Source organism: Astyanax mexicanus, chromosome 7, assembly GCF_023375975.1.
Source record: "Astyanax mexicanus isolate ESR-SI-001 chromosome 7, AstMex3_surface, whole genome shotgun sequence".
NCBI lineage: Eukaryota > Metazoa > Chordata > Actinopteri > Characiformes > Acestrorhamphidae > Astyanax > Astyanax mexicanus.
The window spans coordinates 29978597-29998980 of NC_064414.1; the positions used below are offsets into that span (position 1 = coordinate 29978597).

General features: G+C 36.7%; 1 protein-coding gene across 1 annotated transcript; it reads right to left on the reverse strand.

The window, feature by feature from the left end:
• Positions 1-3747: 3747 nt before the first annotated feature.
• fignl1 (fidgetin-like 1) lies at positions 3748-7095 on the reverse strand. Its single transcript, XM_007240315.4, has 2 exons — positions 6847-7095; positions 3748-5982 (listed from the first exon to the last, which is right to left on the reverse strand). Exon 2 carries the CDS (start codon positions 5963-5965, stop codon positions 3962-3964), a length of 2004 nt encoding a protein of 667 aa, XP_007240377.3. The 5' UTR covers positions 5966-5982; positions 6847-7095; the 3' UTR covers positions 3748-3961.
• Between the last annotated feature and the right edge of the window lie 13289 nt (positions 7096-20384).

A 20384-nucleotide genomic window follows, 5' to 3' on the forward strand; every position in this document is an offset into this window, starting at 1 on the left:
CAACCTAGCACATTTCCTCAGTTCATAATGTAATTAAGTAAAAACAGTAAATGTCAAGTCATGTCTGAAAGACCAGAGATAAATATTTGCATAGAAAGGCATATAAACATAATTTGACTCCAAAATATATTAAGGAAAATCTAGCAGATTCTTGAGAAGTGATACACTGTTCTACTAAACATTTGCACTGAGCATCAGAAGTTTTCAAAGGAATATCTAAACTAGCCTGATGCATTCTGGAAACAAGCCCTGTAAACATTGTGGCCACAACGCACAAAAAAAAGGCAGACTGCACTACATCATTAGGCACCACATAATACCTGATTAAACATTATCAAAAATCTGTGATTAAACCTGTAAGGAAGTGAAATCGTACAAAACAAGATGTAAAAAACACTTAACGCACTAAAAAAAATATTTACAAGCTGTAATACTTGCCAAAGTGGGTGTTGCTAAGTACTAAACAGACAGGGCACCAAAACCTCTCATCCGTTTTTGTTATTTTGAAACTGTAAAATGGAAAAAAAGAGCAATATTGAAAGAAATGTGTCTCTAACTAAATATCTCTAACTTTATAATTTTTGGAAATTATGTCATATTTTACTTCCTTAGCTAAACACTTAAACACATTTTTTCCACTGTAGACAGTGAGAAATGATTAAACATGTTCTTCTAGATGTATTCTGTTTTTATAAAGAGGCTATATTTTAAATTGCAGTAAATTTTGAATTTTCCAAGTGACAAAAGTCACTTCCAAGAACTTCCAGGCAGCTACAAATGGATATTTTTGTGATATTCCACTCAATATTTACAGATCTCAATTTAAAAAGTGGTTCTTCAATGGTATTACTCAAACAACCATTTGTAGCACATTTATGTTTCATGCTTAAAAATGAAGTGTTTTGATAAACACTGAGTAAAAGGAGAAATTCTGAAGAATGAATGAATAACAAGCCCCTTTAGAATCACCCACAGGGAATTCTGATTATAGTTATTAGTCACTTATCAGAAATGAAATGGTTTGAGTCTGTGACCAGTCAGGAAACCAATTTGCACACAGTCTTCTGTAGCAACAGAAGAACTTAAACCAAGTTAACTTAAACTGTCTGGGATGTCTTCAAATCTGCTTGTGCAAACAGTAGTGAGCTAACAGGCACTGCAACATCCTGGAACATCTATCTGAAGAGGTCCACATTCCCACTATGGGAATCACCCATGAAAGGTAAGAAAAACACATTCACACTAGCATGTAACAAGAGTGTCTCAAACAGAATAGTAATGTTACCTGCTTCAACATAGGGCTGAGCAAAATAACCCCAAATCAATTACAATAATGATTCATTTACCATTTTACCTCAAACAGGATTAATAATTGATTATTTATATGCTGCTCAGGTAGCTCAGTTCAGACTGGATGGGGGAGTCACATGACTACTCACATGGGGGACAAAACATCATGAACACAGTGACAAAATTATTAGCCACGGTACCACGGTTGACACTGAATAAAAGACATTAAGGCTTTTTAATAGCACCCACAGACAAAAGTAAGACCACGAATGCAAAAAAACCCCAAACATTTAAAACCCATATTAAATGTATAGACTTCACAGAAAGTACTTTTTATTCCTTTATTTTCTGACAAAACAATAAGCGCATCCCCAATGCATGTTAGTTACTAAAACTAACCAGCATTTGAATATGTAGTATAGGTTATATTGTAAAAGTTTTACATTTGATTATACTCAAATATCCACAATACATACTCAGCATACTCAGAACTGGTTGTTTTTTGTCAATACTTTACACCAGTATACAACACTAACCAGTCACATAACTGCAGGCAAGAAAAAGGCTAACTGGGTACAATTTGGCCGTTTTTCACTCAGGCACTTGTTGCCAGTGGTATTGACATTAATGGCTGTGTGTTGAGTTATTTTGAGGGTACAGCAAATGTACACTGTTATACAAGCTGTACACTGATACTTTACATTGTATCATTGTGTCATATCCTCAGTGATGTTCCATGAAAAAATATAATAAAACATTTATAAAAATGTGAGGAGTGTACCCATTCTGTACTAATGTCTGGAGCAATTTTTGAAAACATTTAAAAATATTTTCTTCACATTCTAACATCTCAAAACTGACAAAACCTGTTTTAAAAGAACCATACAGTTAGTTTACCAATATTGGTCCCAATACAGCACAGCTCTAAAGAGTGTATATAGTACTGAAGTATTAAGACAAGCTATCTTTTGTTTTATATTTCCTGATGCACAGTTAACAAAACAAACACCTGACATAAAAAACCCATCCCAGTTGGTTTGGTACAAGAGTGAAGGAAAAATTCTGTTTTACTCATGAATTTGATTGAGAGAATAATGACGAGATTGGGCAAAGTTGACATCAAAGCAAAAGGTGCTACTTTGAAGACCCTAAGTATAAAACATATTTTGGCTTGTTTAACACTTGTTTGCTTACTTCATAATTTTGTATGTGAGAGGGGGTGTGTCCAAACAGGTACTATATATATATAAAGGGGAAAAAGAAAGATATGTTAAATGTAATATAATTTGAACCATATATTAAGTAAAAAAGGAAGAAATTAAACGATTAAAAAAAGAAATAAAATAAAAACTGACTGATAAAATGGATTTAAGACATTGTAAGACAAACCAAAGCATTTTTAAAATAACATATTTAGACATTTTAAGGATCTGCAGATACCCTAATTAACATAATACAAAAAAAAAAACATGGTCAAGATTACATTGATTAGAGGTCTGAATGTCAGCTTCAGTTTATAATTGCCCAGTCTTACAAGTGTATCAGCATGCAAATGTTATATATATAGTCTAACAAACCTGATTAAGCTTATAAAGTGCTTCTCCATATGATTAATTATTTTATACGTTGTGTCACATTCTTTGAGTAAGAAAAACACAAAACTAAACAGATCATGGTGCGCTGGACTGATACTGATACTGTGTAGTTTGTTTCTGCAGTGTAAAGTAAGTGTACACAGCAAATCATTGTCAACAAATTAACCTATGCGATTTCATCCTGGACAGATAAGAAAAATCATTTTTCTGATCAGCCCAGTGCAGTCCCAGACCACATGGCCATAGAACAGGAAGACTAGTGCAAGAGTTAGCCTGTGGGTAACTCTTATCATAAACACAGAATGCCTGCAACATTGCTTAACTTCCCCTGCCAGATCCACATACAGGAGGGGGCAGAACAGGAGAGTAAGCTTTGAACTGAAGAAGACCAATGCAGAATAAACTTTACTATTCACTTATAAAAGAACTGACAGACTATGAATTAAAACATGATCAATACATTGTAGTCAACATCATAGTTTATTCAAAAGGAAACAACAAACACAGAGCATCTTGTTCCCTTTTAGCATGAAGTTAGCACATTTCCTCAAAATTTCTGGGAAAAAGCTGCACCACTGTTTAATTTTACTGGAAATTTGTGCAAATTTAGCTTTGTCCTCTTTGCTCCTTTTTAGAGACCAACTGAGGAAACAATTTCGGGTAAGTTTCCCGGCCTGGGATTTTTTTTTTCTTTCAAATAGAAAATCTCCAATGCTTTTTGCAGCCACAGACGAGACTTAGTCCCTGTCTGGAAAACTGTCTCCTAGAGGTAAATTAAGGATTCTCTGTTGTCTCACAATTTAAATTAAGAATAAAATTGTCAATGTGTGCTGTAACATTGTAAACATTTAAAACAAAGTCATATTTTAGAAAAACATTTATTTATTTTTATAACACAAAATAATGGTTCCTCCTAAATCACAAAGAACCTAAAACTGTTACATACATTTTTAAACAGAGCAGTTGTTAACTTTTCAACTTTGGAGCATACACAAACTGCAGCAATCGATCCAAATTACTTTCAACTACATTAAACTACATTAAACATTACAGTTTAAGGCCAAGTGGTTTGGTGATTATCGACCACAACCAAAAGTCTTGTTCCACTCCTCATAGAGCTCAAGGTCTTTTTTAGACACACTGGGACGAACAGTCTTAAGAGCCTCCTGGAAATCACAGTAGAGTATAGGACGCACCTGCTCAGGTGTAATGGTGGCGATGTCACTGAGCTGGATGCTGCGAATTGGGCCGAGGGCTGCCTCACGGCACAATTGCGTCATATCAGCCCCTGAGAAACCCTCTGTGCAGGACACCACTTTCTCAAGCTCCTCAGGTCCTAATTGGCTCTTCTCTCGTGTCATCAGGTTGATCACTATTTGCCGACGTGCAGCGGCTTCCGGAAGTGGAATGTAGAGTCGTTTGGCAAGGCGGCGGCGAGCAGCTTCATCAATCTCCTGCGGCCGGTTGGTGGCTCCCACCACCAAGATACGATCCTCAGAGGAGGTGGCAGCTCCATCGAGCTGGACAAGGAACTCAGTCTTAATCCGGCGAGAGGAGTCGTGTTCTCCATCCGTGCGCTGAGAAAGGAGAGAGTCAATCTCATCAATGAAAATGACTGCTGGTTGATGGCATCTGGCAATTGCAAACAGTGCCCTCACCATTTTCTCCCCCTCTCCCACCCACTTAGATGTGAGTGAGGAAGCACTGATGCTGAAAAACGTTGCTCCAGACTGGCAGGCTATGCACTTGCCTATGAGTGTTTTCCCTGTGCCTGGAGGGCCAAACAGGAGGATCCCCTTAGGTGGACCTCGGAGGCCAGTGAAAATATCTGGCCTTAGCATGGGCCACACTACAATCTCTTTTATAGTGGTTTTGGCAAACTCAAGGCCTGCAATATCATCCCAAGCCACAGGTGGACCATGATCCATAATTTCACTCATGATCAGTTCAATTATTTTGGGCTCGAAATTCTTTAGTCGTTCATCAATGGGTGGAGTGTCCTGTGCTGGGTCATCCCTGCCTTCATCCTCCTGTCTTGGCATTGGTGAGACAAATTTGGAGTGGGTTCCTCGGGACCGGTTTGCTCCCAGGCACTTTTTGGTTATGGTGGCAACGTTAGCTGATGAGCCACGTTGGCCCTGATATGAATGCTTTTTCTGCTGGTCTACAATAAGCTGCTCTCGGGCGGTTTTGAAATTAGTGCCTGGAGCCTCCTCCCTTCTCCGTCCACCTCCTCCAAGTTCTTGCCCTCCTTGGTGTGGAAAGGGGCCTCTGTTGCTTTCAGTTCCTGAACTGTAGAAGTTCTTCCTCTTGGCTGGATTTGTAGAGGAGAAGAACACAGGCGTTTGATTGTTTGCACTGGACGTACTAGCGTGACCCACACTGGACTGTGGAAAAGACCCAGAGTTGACTGGAAAGTTATGGGCAGTATGACCAAAAAGTGGTCCCACCTCTAAATGAGCTCTTGCAGTGTTATGGGCTGAAGGAACGACAGCTGGTGCTCTATCCTTGTCTCTGGCCCTCTCTGCTGCAACACTTGAAGAGGTACTCGCTGTGCTTACCGATTCTGCATTGGGAAGATACGCAGACATGGAAACGTGATGATCTGTTTTCAGTACCCCGGCAGAAACAAACTCCATGTTACTTTTGCCCTCATTCTTGTTCACCTCTACACCAACCACAATGTCAGCATCGTCTGAATCCACAGAGAGCTTACCATCTTCTGCTCCGGCCCGCATCATCCTCTGCACACACGGCAGGCTGAACACATTCTCTGTCGTTAGGGACGACTCCCATTTGTCACTGTGGTTTTTCTGATTGCGGGCCAGGTGCAGGGCACTGTCAGCGTAGTTGTTGAGCCCTGTGCGTTGGTCGTCTGAGTCCAGGACCGAAGCGTAGCGCTCGGAGTAGGTCCTGAGCAGGCTGGCAGCTCCGGCCGGAGAGAGCTCGGCACTCGCCCATGCATACTGAATGGACAGGATATGTGCCCGATAAGCATCGGCCGTCTGTTCAGGTGTGTATGTGCCAGATGAAATGTCAAAGGACCTCCTCTGCCACTCGTCCAGGTGTGCGCTGCTCATGCCTGGCCTGCTCCAGCCTGTTTAAGGAGAGGCCACAGGATCAATTAAAAATGAATGGGGTTAGAAGAGCATCACGCTATTTAGGGCTTTCTTTGTGAATAGAGGCAGCAAACTATAATACAACATTAAATAAAAATATTAAACAATTATGTGTGGTTTCATTTAAATACAGCTTAATCGATAGTATGAACTCAGGTATAAATTAAGATTATTTATTTATTTAAAGTCTTTTCCTGTAAGTGATTATATACATTACCATAGTCACACAAAAACTTAAATATTCTAATTGTACAGGCAACTAAGCAAATTTACAGGATTTCTTAACATGTTGTAGGACTAATAAATGATTATTTCTCTATTGTTTTTTAATAGATGTCAATACAAAAACAGTTTATTCCAAGTTATTTTGAAACAATTGTATTGGTCCATATAAAACACAAGAAAAATATAAATTTACATTAAGTAAAAAACAGTATGCACTACTACGGCCCTAGGTTTTTGTGTCACAGGGAGGACATGTAGTTATTTTACCTACCCTATTTTAGCTACCATTTAAATCTCTGGACTGGACATGCTGAATGTCAGCAAGATACTGTGTTTCTTCTCTTTTATTTTAGATATATCAGTTAACCTATAGGATTACTAACTACACTTTAAAGACAGAAATAAGAAAACTAACTAGTTAACTTAGCTAGGTCACAGTCTGACACTGATAAATTAAGAAAAACATTATGATCACTAACAGAAACCGGTGAGATAGACAGCCCGCTAGTTGGTTAGTGATAGTAACTGTGTAGCCATTTGGTGAAAATAATACTACTTAGATTTTTTCTCTTCGCCTTTTTAAATAGGCTAACCCGAGTGTGGGAGAAATAACTTACCTCTCAAATGTAACCTGTGTACGTTTTAAGTTATTAATTTAGTAATATATCGGTTCCCGGCTTCACACATAAACACAAGTTTCGCCGAACTTCCCGCGGCCTCAGCTCCCGCCTCTTCCGGCTGCTCTCTCTCCGCGCTGGGAGGAGTGCTGCTGCCACCGTGTGGTGGTGTCCCGGATGTACCAGAGGCAGAGCCGGTGTTCTGTCGAGTTGTGCTACCAGTTCATACGCGCTTCTTACCACCAGTGCTCATGCGCAGACCCACTAAAAAAGCCCGCGCCTCCTGTCGTTTTTTGTTGCAATGTGTGAGTGTTACAAATGGCGAATTGGCAGTTTAAAAAAAAGCAAATGAAACACAATGAAAATTACACAATTAAAAGGCTTTAACCGTAAGAATAAAATATTTAAAACTGGTATCTGCGACACTGCGGTACAGAAACATTTGATATTATTTTGTATTGAGAAAAGGAGCACAAATGTTAACCCTCTGTGGCATTAATTAAATTTTTTAGGTGGGAAAATAAATTTTTTGTAAGATTGGGAATACCGAGGATTGCACAAACTTTTTTGATAACAAGCTGATCATTTGAATCAGGTGTTTTAGATCAAGGAAGCACCAACACTTTGGCTAAAATAAATAAAAGCCTACCCTATACTGATTTAGAACAACATTTAGGAATTACAGTTAATCACAATGTTCTTTTCTGTACTTCTGTTTATTATTAGTTAAATCCAACCAAAGGTGACTTTACAACCATGTTACTCCACATTACATCTACTACTGTTAGAAAAAAATCCACCTATTTCCTACGCCAATGGCCATGCATAAAAGCGTATACAGTGGATAAAAACATGCCCTGTGCGTAAAAGCGCATATAGTGGGTAAAAGCGCGCACGGAGCATAAAACCCATTCCATGCATAAAAACTAGAGCTATGCGCAATTGCCCTCCCCCAAAGAGTGCCCACACAAAAACCGCTAAGACTATAAAAGAGAATACTTCTCAGGTGTTTAATTTCAATTTATATTATATTTATACTGCATGTATTTACATATTTGTAGATGATTGAGACTAGAACCAGGGAGGGTCGGGGGCTAATGGGCACGCTGCCCCTTTACGAATAAAAAGACGGTCTGGAGTGGAGAGAGCAGGTGAGCTCATGAGTGGGAAGAGTACCTGGGCAGGTTGGTTTAGGTTTGGGAGTGGTGTAGTCAATTATTATTGGTGTAGTGTATGGGTAATAAAATGGATAATGAATAGAAACCCCCCCCCCCCTTGCAGCTGCCACATATTTATAACAATATGATTCATTAATCTGGACCCGGTCACCCTGACGAGGCTGAAGTTGGTTTGATATTCGCAGCTCCAGATTCGTTTGGCTCGATATTCGCAGCCTCGTATTCCCCGAGTGAAGTTGGTTTGATATTCGCAGCTGCCGCTTCACTGAACCACCGTGAACTAAAGGGAGCGTTCACAAACACCCGCTGTTTATATTAAACACCTCACAGATCAACACTGAAGGAGACAGAATGAAGAAAAGCAGTACATCTGTTTATTAACAATGTAAATATACAATATATTATTAAATATGATTTTGTATATTGTAAAATATTTATTTTAATTACTGAATTTATAATTATATATTACAATAAATAATTAAATATATATTTAATACAATTATATTTTAAAAGCCATTGCACTCAAATAATATGAGGCAGATGTTCAAGTGTGATTTTGAAGAACTTTTTCATGTTGGGCCAGACCAAATACACATGATCTGAAGAGTACTAGTCTTCTACTTTAAGAAAAACCTGGAATTAGCCTGGCCCGAGCTGATTTTATATTTTAAAATGAACTGGCAATCTTTGAAACACTTTTTCATCTTGGGCCAGAACACATACACATCAGATGAAGAGAACTACTCTCCCACTTTGAGGAAAACCTGGAATTAGCCTGGCCCGAGCTGATTTTATACTTTAAAATGAACTGGCAACATAGCATACCAATTCATAATGCACAATTTTTTTATGTAAAGCTGATGTTCTAGTGTGATTTTGAAGGACTTTTTCATCTTGGGCCAGACCAAATACACATGATCTGAAGAGTACTAGTCTTCTACTTTAAGAAAAAGCTGGAAATAGCCTGGCCCAAGCTGATTTTATACTTTAAAATGAACTGGCAACATGGAATACCGATCCATAAAGCACAATTTTTTTATGTAAAGCTGATGTTCTAGTGTGATTTTGAAGGACTTTTTCATCTTGGGCCAGACCAAATACACATGATCTGAAGAGTACTAGTCTTCTACTTTAAGGAAAACCTGGAATTAGCCTGGCCCAAGCTGATTTTATACTTTAAAATGAACTGGCAACATAGCATACCAATCCATAATGCACAATTTTTTTTATGTAAAGCTGATGTTCTAGTGTGATTTTGAAGGACTTTTTAATCTTGGGCCAGACCAAATACACATGATCTGAAGAGTACTAGTCTTCTACTTTAAGAAAAAACTGGAATTAGCATGGCCCAAGCTGATTTTACACTTTAAAATGAACTGGCAACATGGAATACCGATCCATAAAGCACAATTTTTTTTATGTAAAGCTGATGTTCCAGTGTGATTTTGAAGGACTTTTTCATCTTGGGCCAGACCAAATACACATGATCTGAAGAGTACTAGTCTTCTTCTTTAAGGAAAACCTGGAATTAGCCTGGCCCGAGCTGATTTTATACTTTAAAATGAACTGGCAACATGGCCTACCGATCCATAATGCACAAAAAATTGAATATAAAGCTGATGTTCTAGTGTGATTTTGAAGGACTTTTTCATCTTGGGCCAGACCAAATACACATGATCTGAAGAGTACTAGTCTTCTTCTTTAAGGAAAACCTGGAATTAGCCTGGCCCGAGCTGATTTTATACTTTAAAATTAACTGGCAACATAGCATACCGATCCATAATGCACAATTTTTTTTTATGTAAAGCTGATGTTCCAGTGTGATTTTGAAGGACTTTTTCATATTGGGCCAGACCAAATACACATGATCTAAAGAGTACTAGTCTTCTACTTTAGGGAAAGCCTGGAAATAGCCTGGCCCAAGCTGATTTTATACTTTAAAATTAACTGGCAACATGGCATACCGATCCATAAGGCACAAAAAAGTTTAATTTAAAGCTGATGTTCTAGTGTGATTTTGAAGGACTTTTTAATCTTGGGCCAGAACAAATACACATGATCTGAAGAGAACTAGTCTTCTACTTTAAGGAAAACCTGGAATTAGCCTGGCCCGAGCTGATTTTATACTTTAAAATTAACTGGCAACATAGCATACCGATCCATAATGCACAATTTTTTTTATGTAAAGCTGATGTTCCAGTGTGATTTTGAAGGACTTTTTCATATTGGGCCAGACCAAATACACATGATCTAAAGAGTACTAGTCTTCTACTTTAAGAGAAACCTGGAATTAGCCTGTACCAAGCTGATTTTATACTTTAAAATTAACTGGCAACATGGCATGCCGATCCATAAGGCACAAAAAAGTTTAATTTAAAGCTGATGTTCTAGTGTGATTTTGAAGGACTTTTTAATCTTGGGCCAGACCAAATACACATGATCTGAAGAGTACTAGTCTTCTACTTTAAGTAAAACCTGGAATTAGCCTGGCCCAAGCTGATTTTATATTTTAAAATGAACTGGCAACATGCAATAACGATCCATAATGCACAAAGTAATTGAATATAAAGCTGATGTTCTAGTGTGATTTTGAAGGACTTTTTAATCTTGGGCCAGAACAAATACACATGATCTGAAGAGAACTAGTCTTCTACTTTAAGGAAAACCTGGAAATAGCCTGGCCCGAGCTGATTTTATACTTTAAAATGAACTGGCAATATGGAATACCGCTCCATAATGCACAATTTTTCTTTATGTAAAGCTGATGTTCCAGTGTGATTTTGAAGGACTTTTTCATCTTGGGCCAGAACAAATACACATGATCTGAAGAGTACTAGTCTTCTTCCTTAAGGAAAACCTGGAATTAGCCTGGCCCGAGCTGATTTTATACTTTAAAATGAACTGGCAACATGGCCTACCGATCCATAATGCACAAAAAATTGAATATAAAGCTGATGTTCTAGTGTGATTTTGAAGGACTTTTTCATATTGGGCCAGACCAAATACACATGATCTAAAGAGTACTAGTCTTCTACTTTAGGGACAGCCTGGAAATAGCCTGGCCCAAGCTGATTTTATACTTTAAAATTAACTGGCAACATGGCATACCGATCCATAAGGCAGAAAAAAGTTTAATTTAAAGCTGATGTTCTAGTGTGATTTTGAAGGACTTTTTAATCTTGGGCCAGAACAAATACACATGATCTGAAGAGAACTAGTCTTCTACTTTAAGGAAAACCTGGAATTAGCCTGGCCCGAGCTGATTTTATACTTTAAAATTAACTGGCAACATAGCATACCGATCCATAATGCACAATTTTTTTTTATGTAAAGCTGATGTTCCAGTGTGATTTTGAAGGACTTTTTAATCTTGGGCCAGACCATATACACATGATCTGAAGAGTAATAGTCTTCTTCTTTAAGGAAAACCTGGAATTAGCCTGGCCCGAGCTGATTTTATACTTTAAAATGAACTGGCAACATGGAATACCGATCCATAATGCACGAAAAAATTGAATATAAAGCTGATGTTCTAGTGTGATTTTGAAGAACTTTTTCATGTTGGGCCAGACCAAATACACATGATCTGAAGAGTACTAGTCTTCTTCTTTAAGGAAAACCTGGAATTAGCCTGGCCCGAGCTGATTTTATACTTTAAAATGAACTGGCTACATGGTATAACGAGCCATAATGCACAATTTTTTTTTATGTAAAGCTGATGTTCCAGTGTGATTTTGAAGGACTTTTTCCATCTTGGGCCAGACCAAATAAACATGATCTAAAGAGTACTAGTCTTCTACTTTAAGGAAATTTTGGGATTTGCCTGGCCAGAGCTGATTTTAGACTGCACAATTAATTGGCAACATGGCAGCACAAAAAAAATATTATTTAAAGCTGTATTCCAGTATGATTTTGGACTTTTTTTTCAGACCAAATACACATCAGATGAAGAGTTCTGGTATTCTCAAAATCAATGCTTTATACTCATTATTTCTGTGCAAAATGGCTTTCATGTCACGTTGCCAATTCATTTTAAAGGATAAAATCAGCTCGGGCCAGGCTACTTCCAGGTTTTCCTTAAAGTAGAAGACTAGTTCTCTTCAGATCATGTGTATTTGTTCTGGCCCAAGATTAAAAAATTCTTCAAACTTGTACTGGAACAGTGGCTTTTTTTGTGCAAAATGGCTTGTTATACCATGTTGCCAGTTAATTTTAAAGTATAAAATCAGCTTGGGCCAGGCTAATTCCAGGTTTTCCTTAAAGAAGAAGACTAGTACTCTTCAGATCATGTGTATTTGGCCTGGCCCAAGATGAAAAAGTCCTTCAAAATCACACTAGAACATCAGCTTTATATTCAATTTCTTTGTGCATTATGGATCGTTATTCCATGTTGCCAGTTCATTTTAAAGTATAAAATCAGCTCGGGCCAAGCTAATTCCAGGTTTTCCTTAAAGTAGAAGACTAGTACTCTTCAGATCATGTGTATTTGGTCTGGCCCAAGATTAAAAAGTCCTTCAAAATCACACTAGAACATCAGCTTTACATAAAAAAATTGTGCATTATGGCTCGTTATACCATGTTGCCAGTTCATTTTAAAGTACAAAATCAGCTTGGGTCAGGCTAATTCCAGGCTTTCCTTAAAGTAGAAGACTAGTACTCTTCAGATCATGTGTATTTGGTCTGGCCCAAGATTAAAAAGTCCTTCAAAATCACACTAGAACATCAGCTTTACATAAAAAAAATTGTGCATTATGGATTGGTATGCTATGTTGCCAGTTCATTTTAAAGTATAAAATCAGCTCGGGCCAGGCTAATTCCAGGTTTTCCTTAAAGTAGAAGACTAGTTCTCTTCAGATCATGTGTATTTGTTCTGGCCCAAGATGAAAAAGTCCTTCAAAATCACACTAGAACATCAGCTTTATATTAAATTTCTTTGTGCATTATGGATCCTTATTACATGTTGCCAGTTCATTTTAAAGTATAAAATCAGCGTGGGCCAGGCTAATTCCAGGCTTTCCTTAAAGTAGAAGACTAGTACTCTTCAGATCATGTGTATTTGGTCTGGCCCAAGATTAAAAAGTCCTTCAAAATCACACTAGAACATCAGCTTTAAATTAAACTTTTTTGTGCCTTATGGATCGGTATGCCATGTTGCCAGTTAATTTTAAAGTATAAAATCAGCTCGGGCCAGGCTAATTCCAGGTTTTTCTTAAAGTAGAAGACTAGTTCTCTTCAGATCATGTGTATTTGTTCTGGCCCAAGATTAAAAAGTCCTTCAAAATCACACTAGAACATCAGCTTTACATAAAAACAATTGTGCATTATGGATCGGTATTCCATGTTGCCAGTTCATTTTAAAGTATAAAATCAGCTTGGGCCAGGCTATTTCCAGGTTTTCCTTAAAGTAGAAGACTAGTACTCTTTAGATCATGTGTATTTGGTCTGGCCCATGATTAAAAAGTCCTTCAAAATCACACTAGAACATCAGCTTTATATTCAATTTTTTGTGCATTATGGATCGGTAGGCCATGTTGCCAGTTAATTTTAAAGTATAAAATCAGCTCGGGCCAGGCTAATTCCAGGTTTTCCTTAAAGTAGAAGACTAGTTCTCTTTAGATCATGTGTATTTGTTCTGGCCCAAGATTAAAAAGTCCTTCAAAATCACACTGGAACATCAGCTTTACATAAAAAAAATTGTGCATTATGGATTGGTATGCTATGTTGCCAGTTCATTTTAAAGTATAAAATCAGCTTGGGCCAGGCTAATTCCAGGTTTTCCTTAAAGTAGAAGACTAGTTCTCTTTAGATCATGTGTATTTGTTCTGGCCCAAGATTAAAAAGTCCTTCAAAATCACACTAGAACATCAGCTTTAAATTAAACTTTTTTGTGCCTTATGGATCGGTATGCCATGTTGCCAGTTAATTTTAAAGTATAAAATCAGCTCGGGCCAGGCTAATTCCAGGTTTTTCTTAAAGTAGAAGACTAGTTCTCTTCAGATCATGTGTATTTGTTCTGGCCCAAGATTAAAAGGTCCTTCAAAATCACACTAGAACATCAGCTTTAAATTAAACTTTTTTGTGCCTTATGGATCGGTATGCCATGTTGCCAGTTAATTTTAAAGTATAAAATCTGCTCGGGCCAGGCTAATTCCAGGTTTTCCTTAAAGTAGAAGACTAGTACTCTTCAGATCATGTGTATTTGGTCTGGCCCAAGATTACAAAGTCCTTCAAAATCACACTGGAACATCAGCTTTACATAAAAAAAATTGTGCTTTATGGATCGGTATTCCATGTTGCCAGTTCATTTTAAAGTATAAAATCAGCTTGGGCCAGGCTAATTCCAGGCTTTCCTTAAAGTAGAAGACTAGTACTCTTTAGATCATGTGTATTTGGTCTGGCCCAAGATTAAAAAGTCCTTCAAAATCACACTAGAACATCAGCTTTATATTCAATTTCTTTGTGCATTATGGATCGGTAGGCCATGTTGCCAGTTCATTTTAAAGTATAAAATCAGCTTGGGCCAGGCTAATTCCAGGCTTTCCTTAAAGTAGAAGACTAGTACTCTTCAGATCATGTGTATTTGGTCTGGCCCAAGATGAAAAAGTCCTTCAAAATCACACTAGAACATCAGCTTTACATAAAAAAAAATTGTGCATTATGGATTGGTATGCTATGTTGCCAGTTCATTTTAAAGTATAAAATCAGCTTGGGCCAGGCTAATTCCAGGTTTTTCTTAAAGTAGAAGACTAGTACTCTTCAGATCATGTGTATTTGGTCTGGCCCAAGATTACAAAGTCCTTCAAAATCACACTGGAACATCAGCTTTACATAAAAAAAATTGTGCTTTATGGATCGGTATTCCATGTTGCCAGTTCATTTTAAAGTATAAAATCAGCTTGGGCCAGGCTAATTCCAGGTTTTTCTTAAAGTAGAAGACTAGTACTCTTCAGATCATGTGTATTTGGTCTGGCCCAAGATGAAAAAGTCCTTCAAAATCACACTAGAACATCAGCTTTACATAAAAAAAAATTGTGCATTATGGATTGGTATGCTATGTTGCCAGTTCATTTTAAAGTATAAAATCAGCTTGGGCCAGGCTAATTCCAGGTTTTCCTCAAAGTGGGAGAGTAGTTCTCTTCATCTGATGTGTATGTGTTCTGGCCCAAGATGAAAAAGTCTTTCAAAGTTTGCCAGTTCATTTTAAAGTATAAAATCAGCTCGGGCCAGGCTAATTCCAGGTTTTTCTTAAAGTAGAAGACTAGTACTCTTCAGATCATGTGTATTTGGTCTGGCCCAACATGAAAAAGTTCTTCAAAATCACACTTGAACATCTGCCTCATATTATTTGAGCGCAATGGCTTTTAAAATATAATTTTATTAAATATATATTTAATTATTTATTGTAATATATAATTATAAATTCAGTAATTAAAATAAATATTTTACAATATACAAAATTATATTTAATAATATATTGTATATTTACATTGTTAATAAACAGATGTACTGCTTTTCTTCATTCTGTCTCCTTCAGTGTTGATCTGTGAGGTGTTTAATATAAACAGCGGGTGTTTGTGAACGCTCCCTTTAGTTCACGGTGGTTCAGTGAAGCGGCAGCTGCGAATATCAAACCAACTTCAGCCGGGGAATACGAGGCTGCGAATATCGAGCCAAACGAATCTGGAGCTGCGAATATCAAACCAACTTCAGCCTCGTGTCACCCTGGACAGTTCAGAGTACTGTGATAAAACAATATTGGTAATCAGGCAGTGCATTTAAAAACATTGTGTTTGTATTACATTTAAACTAAGATTTTACTAACATTCAGAATAGTTTGCAATCCAAGGCAAGGCCTGATCCCAGTCTGGAAAACCTCCCCCACATGTACTTCATAGTTCTTAATATACCTTGTGATTGTCTCTCTGCTAAACTGGCCTAAAATAAAAAAAAATTTGTTACTTATGCATCAGTTTAGTTGGTCACATCAAATAAGGTAATGTATTGTGAATTTATAAACAAGTCTCAACTTGGCGAAGTGTGTTTGTCAGAAAACACCTGTGTTAAATGTCAGTAGGAAACAATTTTGTACACAAAATGGCCCTTGTTTGGGGGAATGCTGTATGCCAATCTTACATAAAATAAAGTATAACTGTTTTTGAGTGAATTTAAATCATGGCCTGTGTATAGCATTACTTATATAATTGTGTTCAGTATTATAATGCAATTCAATGTTAATCTGTAATGCTTCGTAATAAACACAGCCACTTTCTGAAGTAACTCGTCCTTTTAAATAGATGTATAAGATTTCAAGACCAAATATGTTTTGCCTGTGATGGATCAAACATCACAGTTTACGTAGAGATACCGAAGGTAAAATATTACTTTCCAAAAATACAGCAGTTTTTGCCTTAAAATGTATGTAAGCATAGTAATTACCTCAACTTCAAACGGTATATAAAAAACTAACACTAACCAATTGTATTTACTTGAACAGTCCCACACTTTTAGATGTGTGAATATGAAGCTTCGGTTTAAGCAAAAACAGTCAGTCCTGAGAAACTGTTGCCCATATAATGGTCTTCCTGAACTCCACATCTTTGGAATATGAGGATAAATTGCCTCACTCTACATTCGAACCAGAATAAAACAGTATGATCATGTTAGGTTTTAATGGGCTAGCATTAGGCATTCACTGAGAGATTGTGTGCAAAAGTTTGGAGACTTTATTCAGTCACAGGGGCTTAATAAAACAGGCAATTCATTAATAGTATTGTGTACCAATCTTAAGAGTTACAAAATATAACTAGTATGATCTGAACCCTTTCCGTAATTTCATAACTGAATAACATTGGGGAGATTAACTATATATTAATAAAACAAACTTAGTATCACAAACACTTTCCTCAGCTCTATTAAAATTATTCACAAACAAGCAGAAGATATACACTTTTAGCTTTTATTCTATTCCAATTTCAAAGCTAAGCATTAAAACACTTACTTGCAGCAGCCCTAGGACACTTACAAACAGAGTCAATTGTACCAATCAGCCCAGTTATAGGGTAGCTTCCCGCCTTTAGGAGTGAGACGTACCATTACAGAAGATGGGGTAGGGGGTAATTAGAGTTAAGTCTTACGTTTCTGCTATGTGTTTGATGGGAACATTTATTCATTTATGCTTCAGTATTTATCATATGCTTTAGTGTTTATACTCTGCTTCAGTGTTTATACTCTTTGAGTTTATAGCCTTCAAGGTAATTTAGATATTTTACAATTTATTTGCTAATTAAAGCTATTTCGGTTGGATTCGCCTGGAGGGAGGGGCTTAGACTTTATAAAGAGGAGGCACAGTGACTGCAGTATGTGGATGAACACACTCGGAGAAGCTATGAAGCTATGAAGCTATGAAGCTATGAAGCTATGAAGCTATGAAGCTATGAAGCTATGAAGCTATGAAGCTATGAAGCTATGAAGCTATGAAGCTATGAAGCTATGAAGCTATGAAGCTATGAAGCTATGAAGCTATGAAGCTATGAAGCTATGAAGCTATGAAGCTATGAAGCTCTCCACTCAATTGGTCCAAAAACAGGTTTGTTTACTTTGTGACTTTATGTAAGGTCATCCTGCTGGTTAAACCTTTTTAAATTAAATTATTTTTGATGACCTCTCAGCTGTTTTGCAACTGTGTCAGTATAGGAATAATCACTGCCAATTTGATTGTGTGTGATTCATTCCTTAGTCTAAGCAAGGCACCAAGCATGGCAAACAGTCGACCCTACTGGAACAGAGCAGGAATCGGCCCAGGTCTTTTTGTTAGCTGGGCAGTTAGCTTACCAGCCCAGGATGTTTTTACCAGGAGGACTAGTTTAGATAGCAGGTTTGGCTAAGACAAATGAACTTAGACTGAAAACTATCTATCTAACTTCAAAACAAGAGGTTAGCTTGTCCTAATGCTTATTATATAATCATATATAATCTCAATCACTCGATAAGCTTTCTAACAATTTCTTCCAAGGCTATTGTCTATCTGTTATTTAGCAAACAACTGCTAAACAATTAGCCTCTCCTGTTGTTGTGTTACAACCAGCTTTTAATTTTCTCTTATGTAATCGTTCTGGTTCACCTTAATTCAGGCTACATTTTTTTATTGTTTTGGTTTGTTATACATGCAGATTTGTTTGCAACTTTTTCCCATACATATTTCCATACATATTGTCCATCAGTGCTTTCATGTGCCATGGTAAAATCCATGAGACAAAACTTTAGTCATGTGGTTTGGATCTGTAGTTTAATGTAATATTTTTTCTAATGTTCTGTAAAGCTCAGCAGTTGCTATAAAATAATGCATCGGTGGGTGTGGCCTGAATACGTCCGCTAAACTGCCAGTCACAAATTTCACTACAGTGACAGTAATTTCAAGCTCAGTCAAAATAATAATAATAATTTCAAGCTTAGTCGATATTTTCTTAATGATAACAAACTCTACCAGCAGAGGGAGCCATTGGACAACACACTCCAGACACCAATACATAATCTATCACTCACGTTATTTGAATATAACATTCCAATTAATGTTTATTGTGGAGCAGTGCAGAGTACTTTGCAGTGGCGGTACATTGAGTTTCTGAGCTTAAACATTTTTTTAAGATAATTTTTTAAAATAAATATATAAATATATTCCACCTTCCGGGTCATCTTACTGCAGCTGGCACACTAACCTAAGGAAGTCAGCCTTTATAGTCTTTATAGGCAGGTCAGTTTACTCAGTGACCATCTTGGCAACGTGGTCAGGCAAGTTTCCTTTTGGGCATCTCCCAATGTTATTTAGAGCACCTCCAAGTGTCATTTTGTAGGTCTTCAAGTGTCCTTAAATGGCTCTGTGACATATCATGGTTCTGCACTGAGCCTCTGTTCTTACTTAAGGACCCTTGAAGAGCATGTTCCTCAAAGATGCTGCTCTGTGAAAATTTAATTCAATTAATTATTTGTTTCATCTCATTTTTTTTTAATATTAGGTAAACATAAAATAAGCTGTACTTGCAGAGCTACCTGAACCTGCAGGTGTTTTATGGACGTTTTCCTTTGTGCTCTGTCCTCCGCATCTTCATTTCCTGCACAATAAAATCAGCAAGGACCATTTCTTATACAGTGTATAATTTAGTTGTATTTATTGTTTGTAATTATTAGATGGACCTAAGCTGTTCGTAAAAATATACTTTCATATATACTTTATCCATCATTGCAAAGAAAAAAAGTTAAACAACAATTATATGTATACTACGTAGCACGTAACAGTGTGTACAATGTATAATATGTAGCTCAAGCGTTACATTATGTCATGGCAAACATTATTATAAGTTATAACCAGAATCACAGAAACATTTTTAAACAAGCCAGTGTGCCTCAACTGAACGCACACTTTATGCTAATCTTAAGCATCAAGACATAAGTCTGAATACTCAAACTGCTGTATACCAACTGGGGTCAACTGCCTGCACAATCAAGCAGCATCAGATGTGAATATATAATATTATTTACATATATTTACAGTTAAGACTAGCTAGTTAAGACAACCAGAGCAAACCTTAAAACCAAACCTGAAATTGTGTTTCTGCACTGTAAAAAAAATCCTTTTTGTTTCAACTTAAAAAAGTTAGTGTCCATGCTGCCTTAAAATTTTAAGTTAAGTAAAATTAGAAAGCCCAGTTGTTAAAACTTTGCATAAAGGTTACAAAGATTAAATTAATTAGTTAAGTGAAAACGTTTTTTTGTTGCTTGAACGTAAATTCTCGAGTTAAAGTAACTAGTTGACAATTTAATTCAAATAGAATTGTATTGTTGTATGAACTAGACATCAAATCAGTTCTACTAAAATTACTTAGTTTAACCAACTTTTTCCCCTTTTAATACCAATTGAATTCCTTTGTTCACTTAACATGATTTTGACTTCTTTCAAATAGAATTATGTAGTCAATGTAATGTGTCCACTATTTAGTTCTACTAAAATTACTTAGTTTAACCAGCTTTATCACTTGTTAATATCAATTGAATACCTTTGTTCACTTAACATGATTTTGACTCCTTTTAAATAGAATTATGTAGTCAATGTAATGTGTCCACTATTTAGTTCTACTAAAATTACTTAGTTTAACCAGCTTTATCACTTTAATATCAATTGAATACCTTTGATCATTTAACATGATTTTTGACTCTCTTAATTCAATTCTCTAGCACAGACTTCCCTTTATCTGAAAACGTACCTAATTGACATAAGGTTTATACAACATCTTCCAAATAGTTTAACAATTTGTTACAAACACTATTTTATGTAAAGTTACTGATAGGAAAAAATAGCAATTCAAC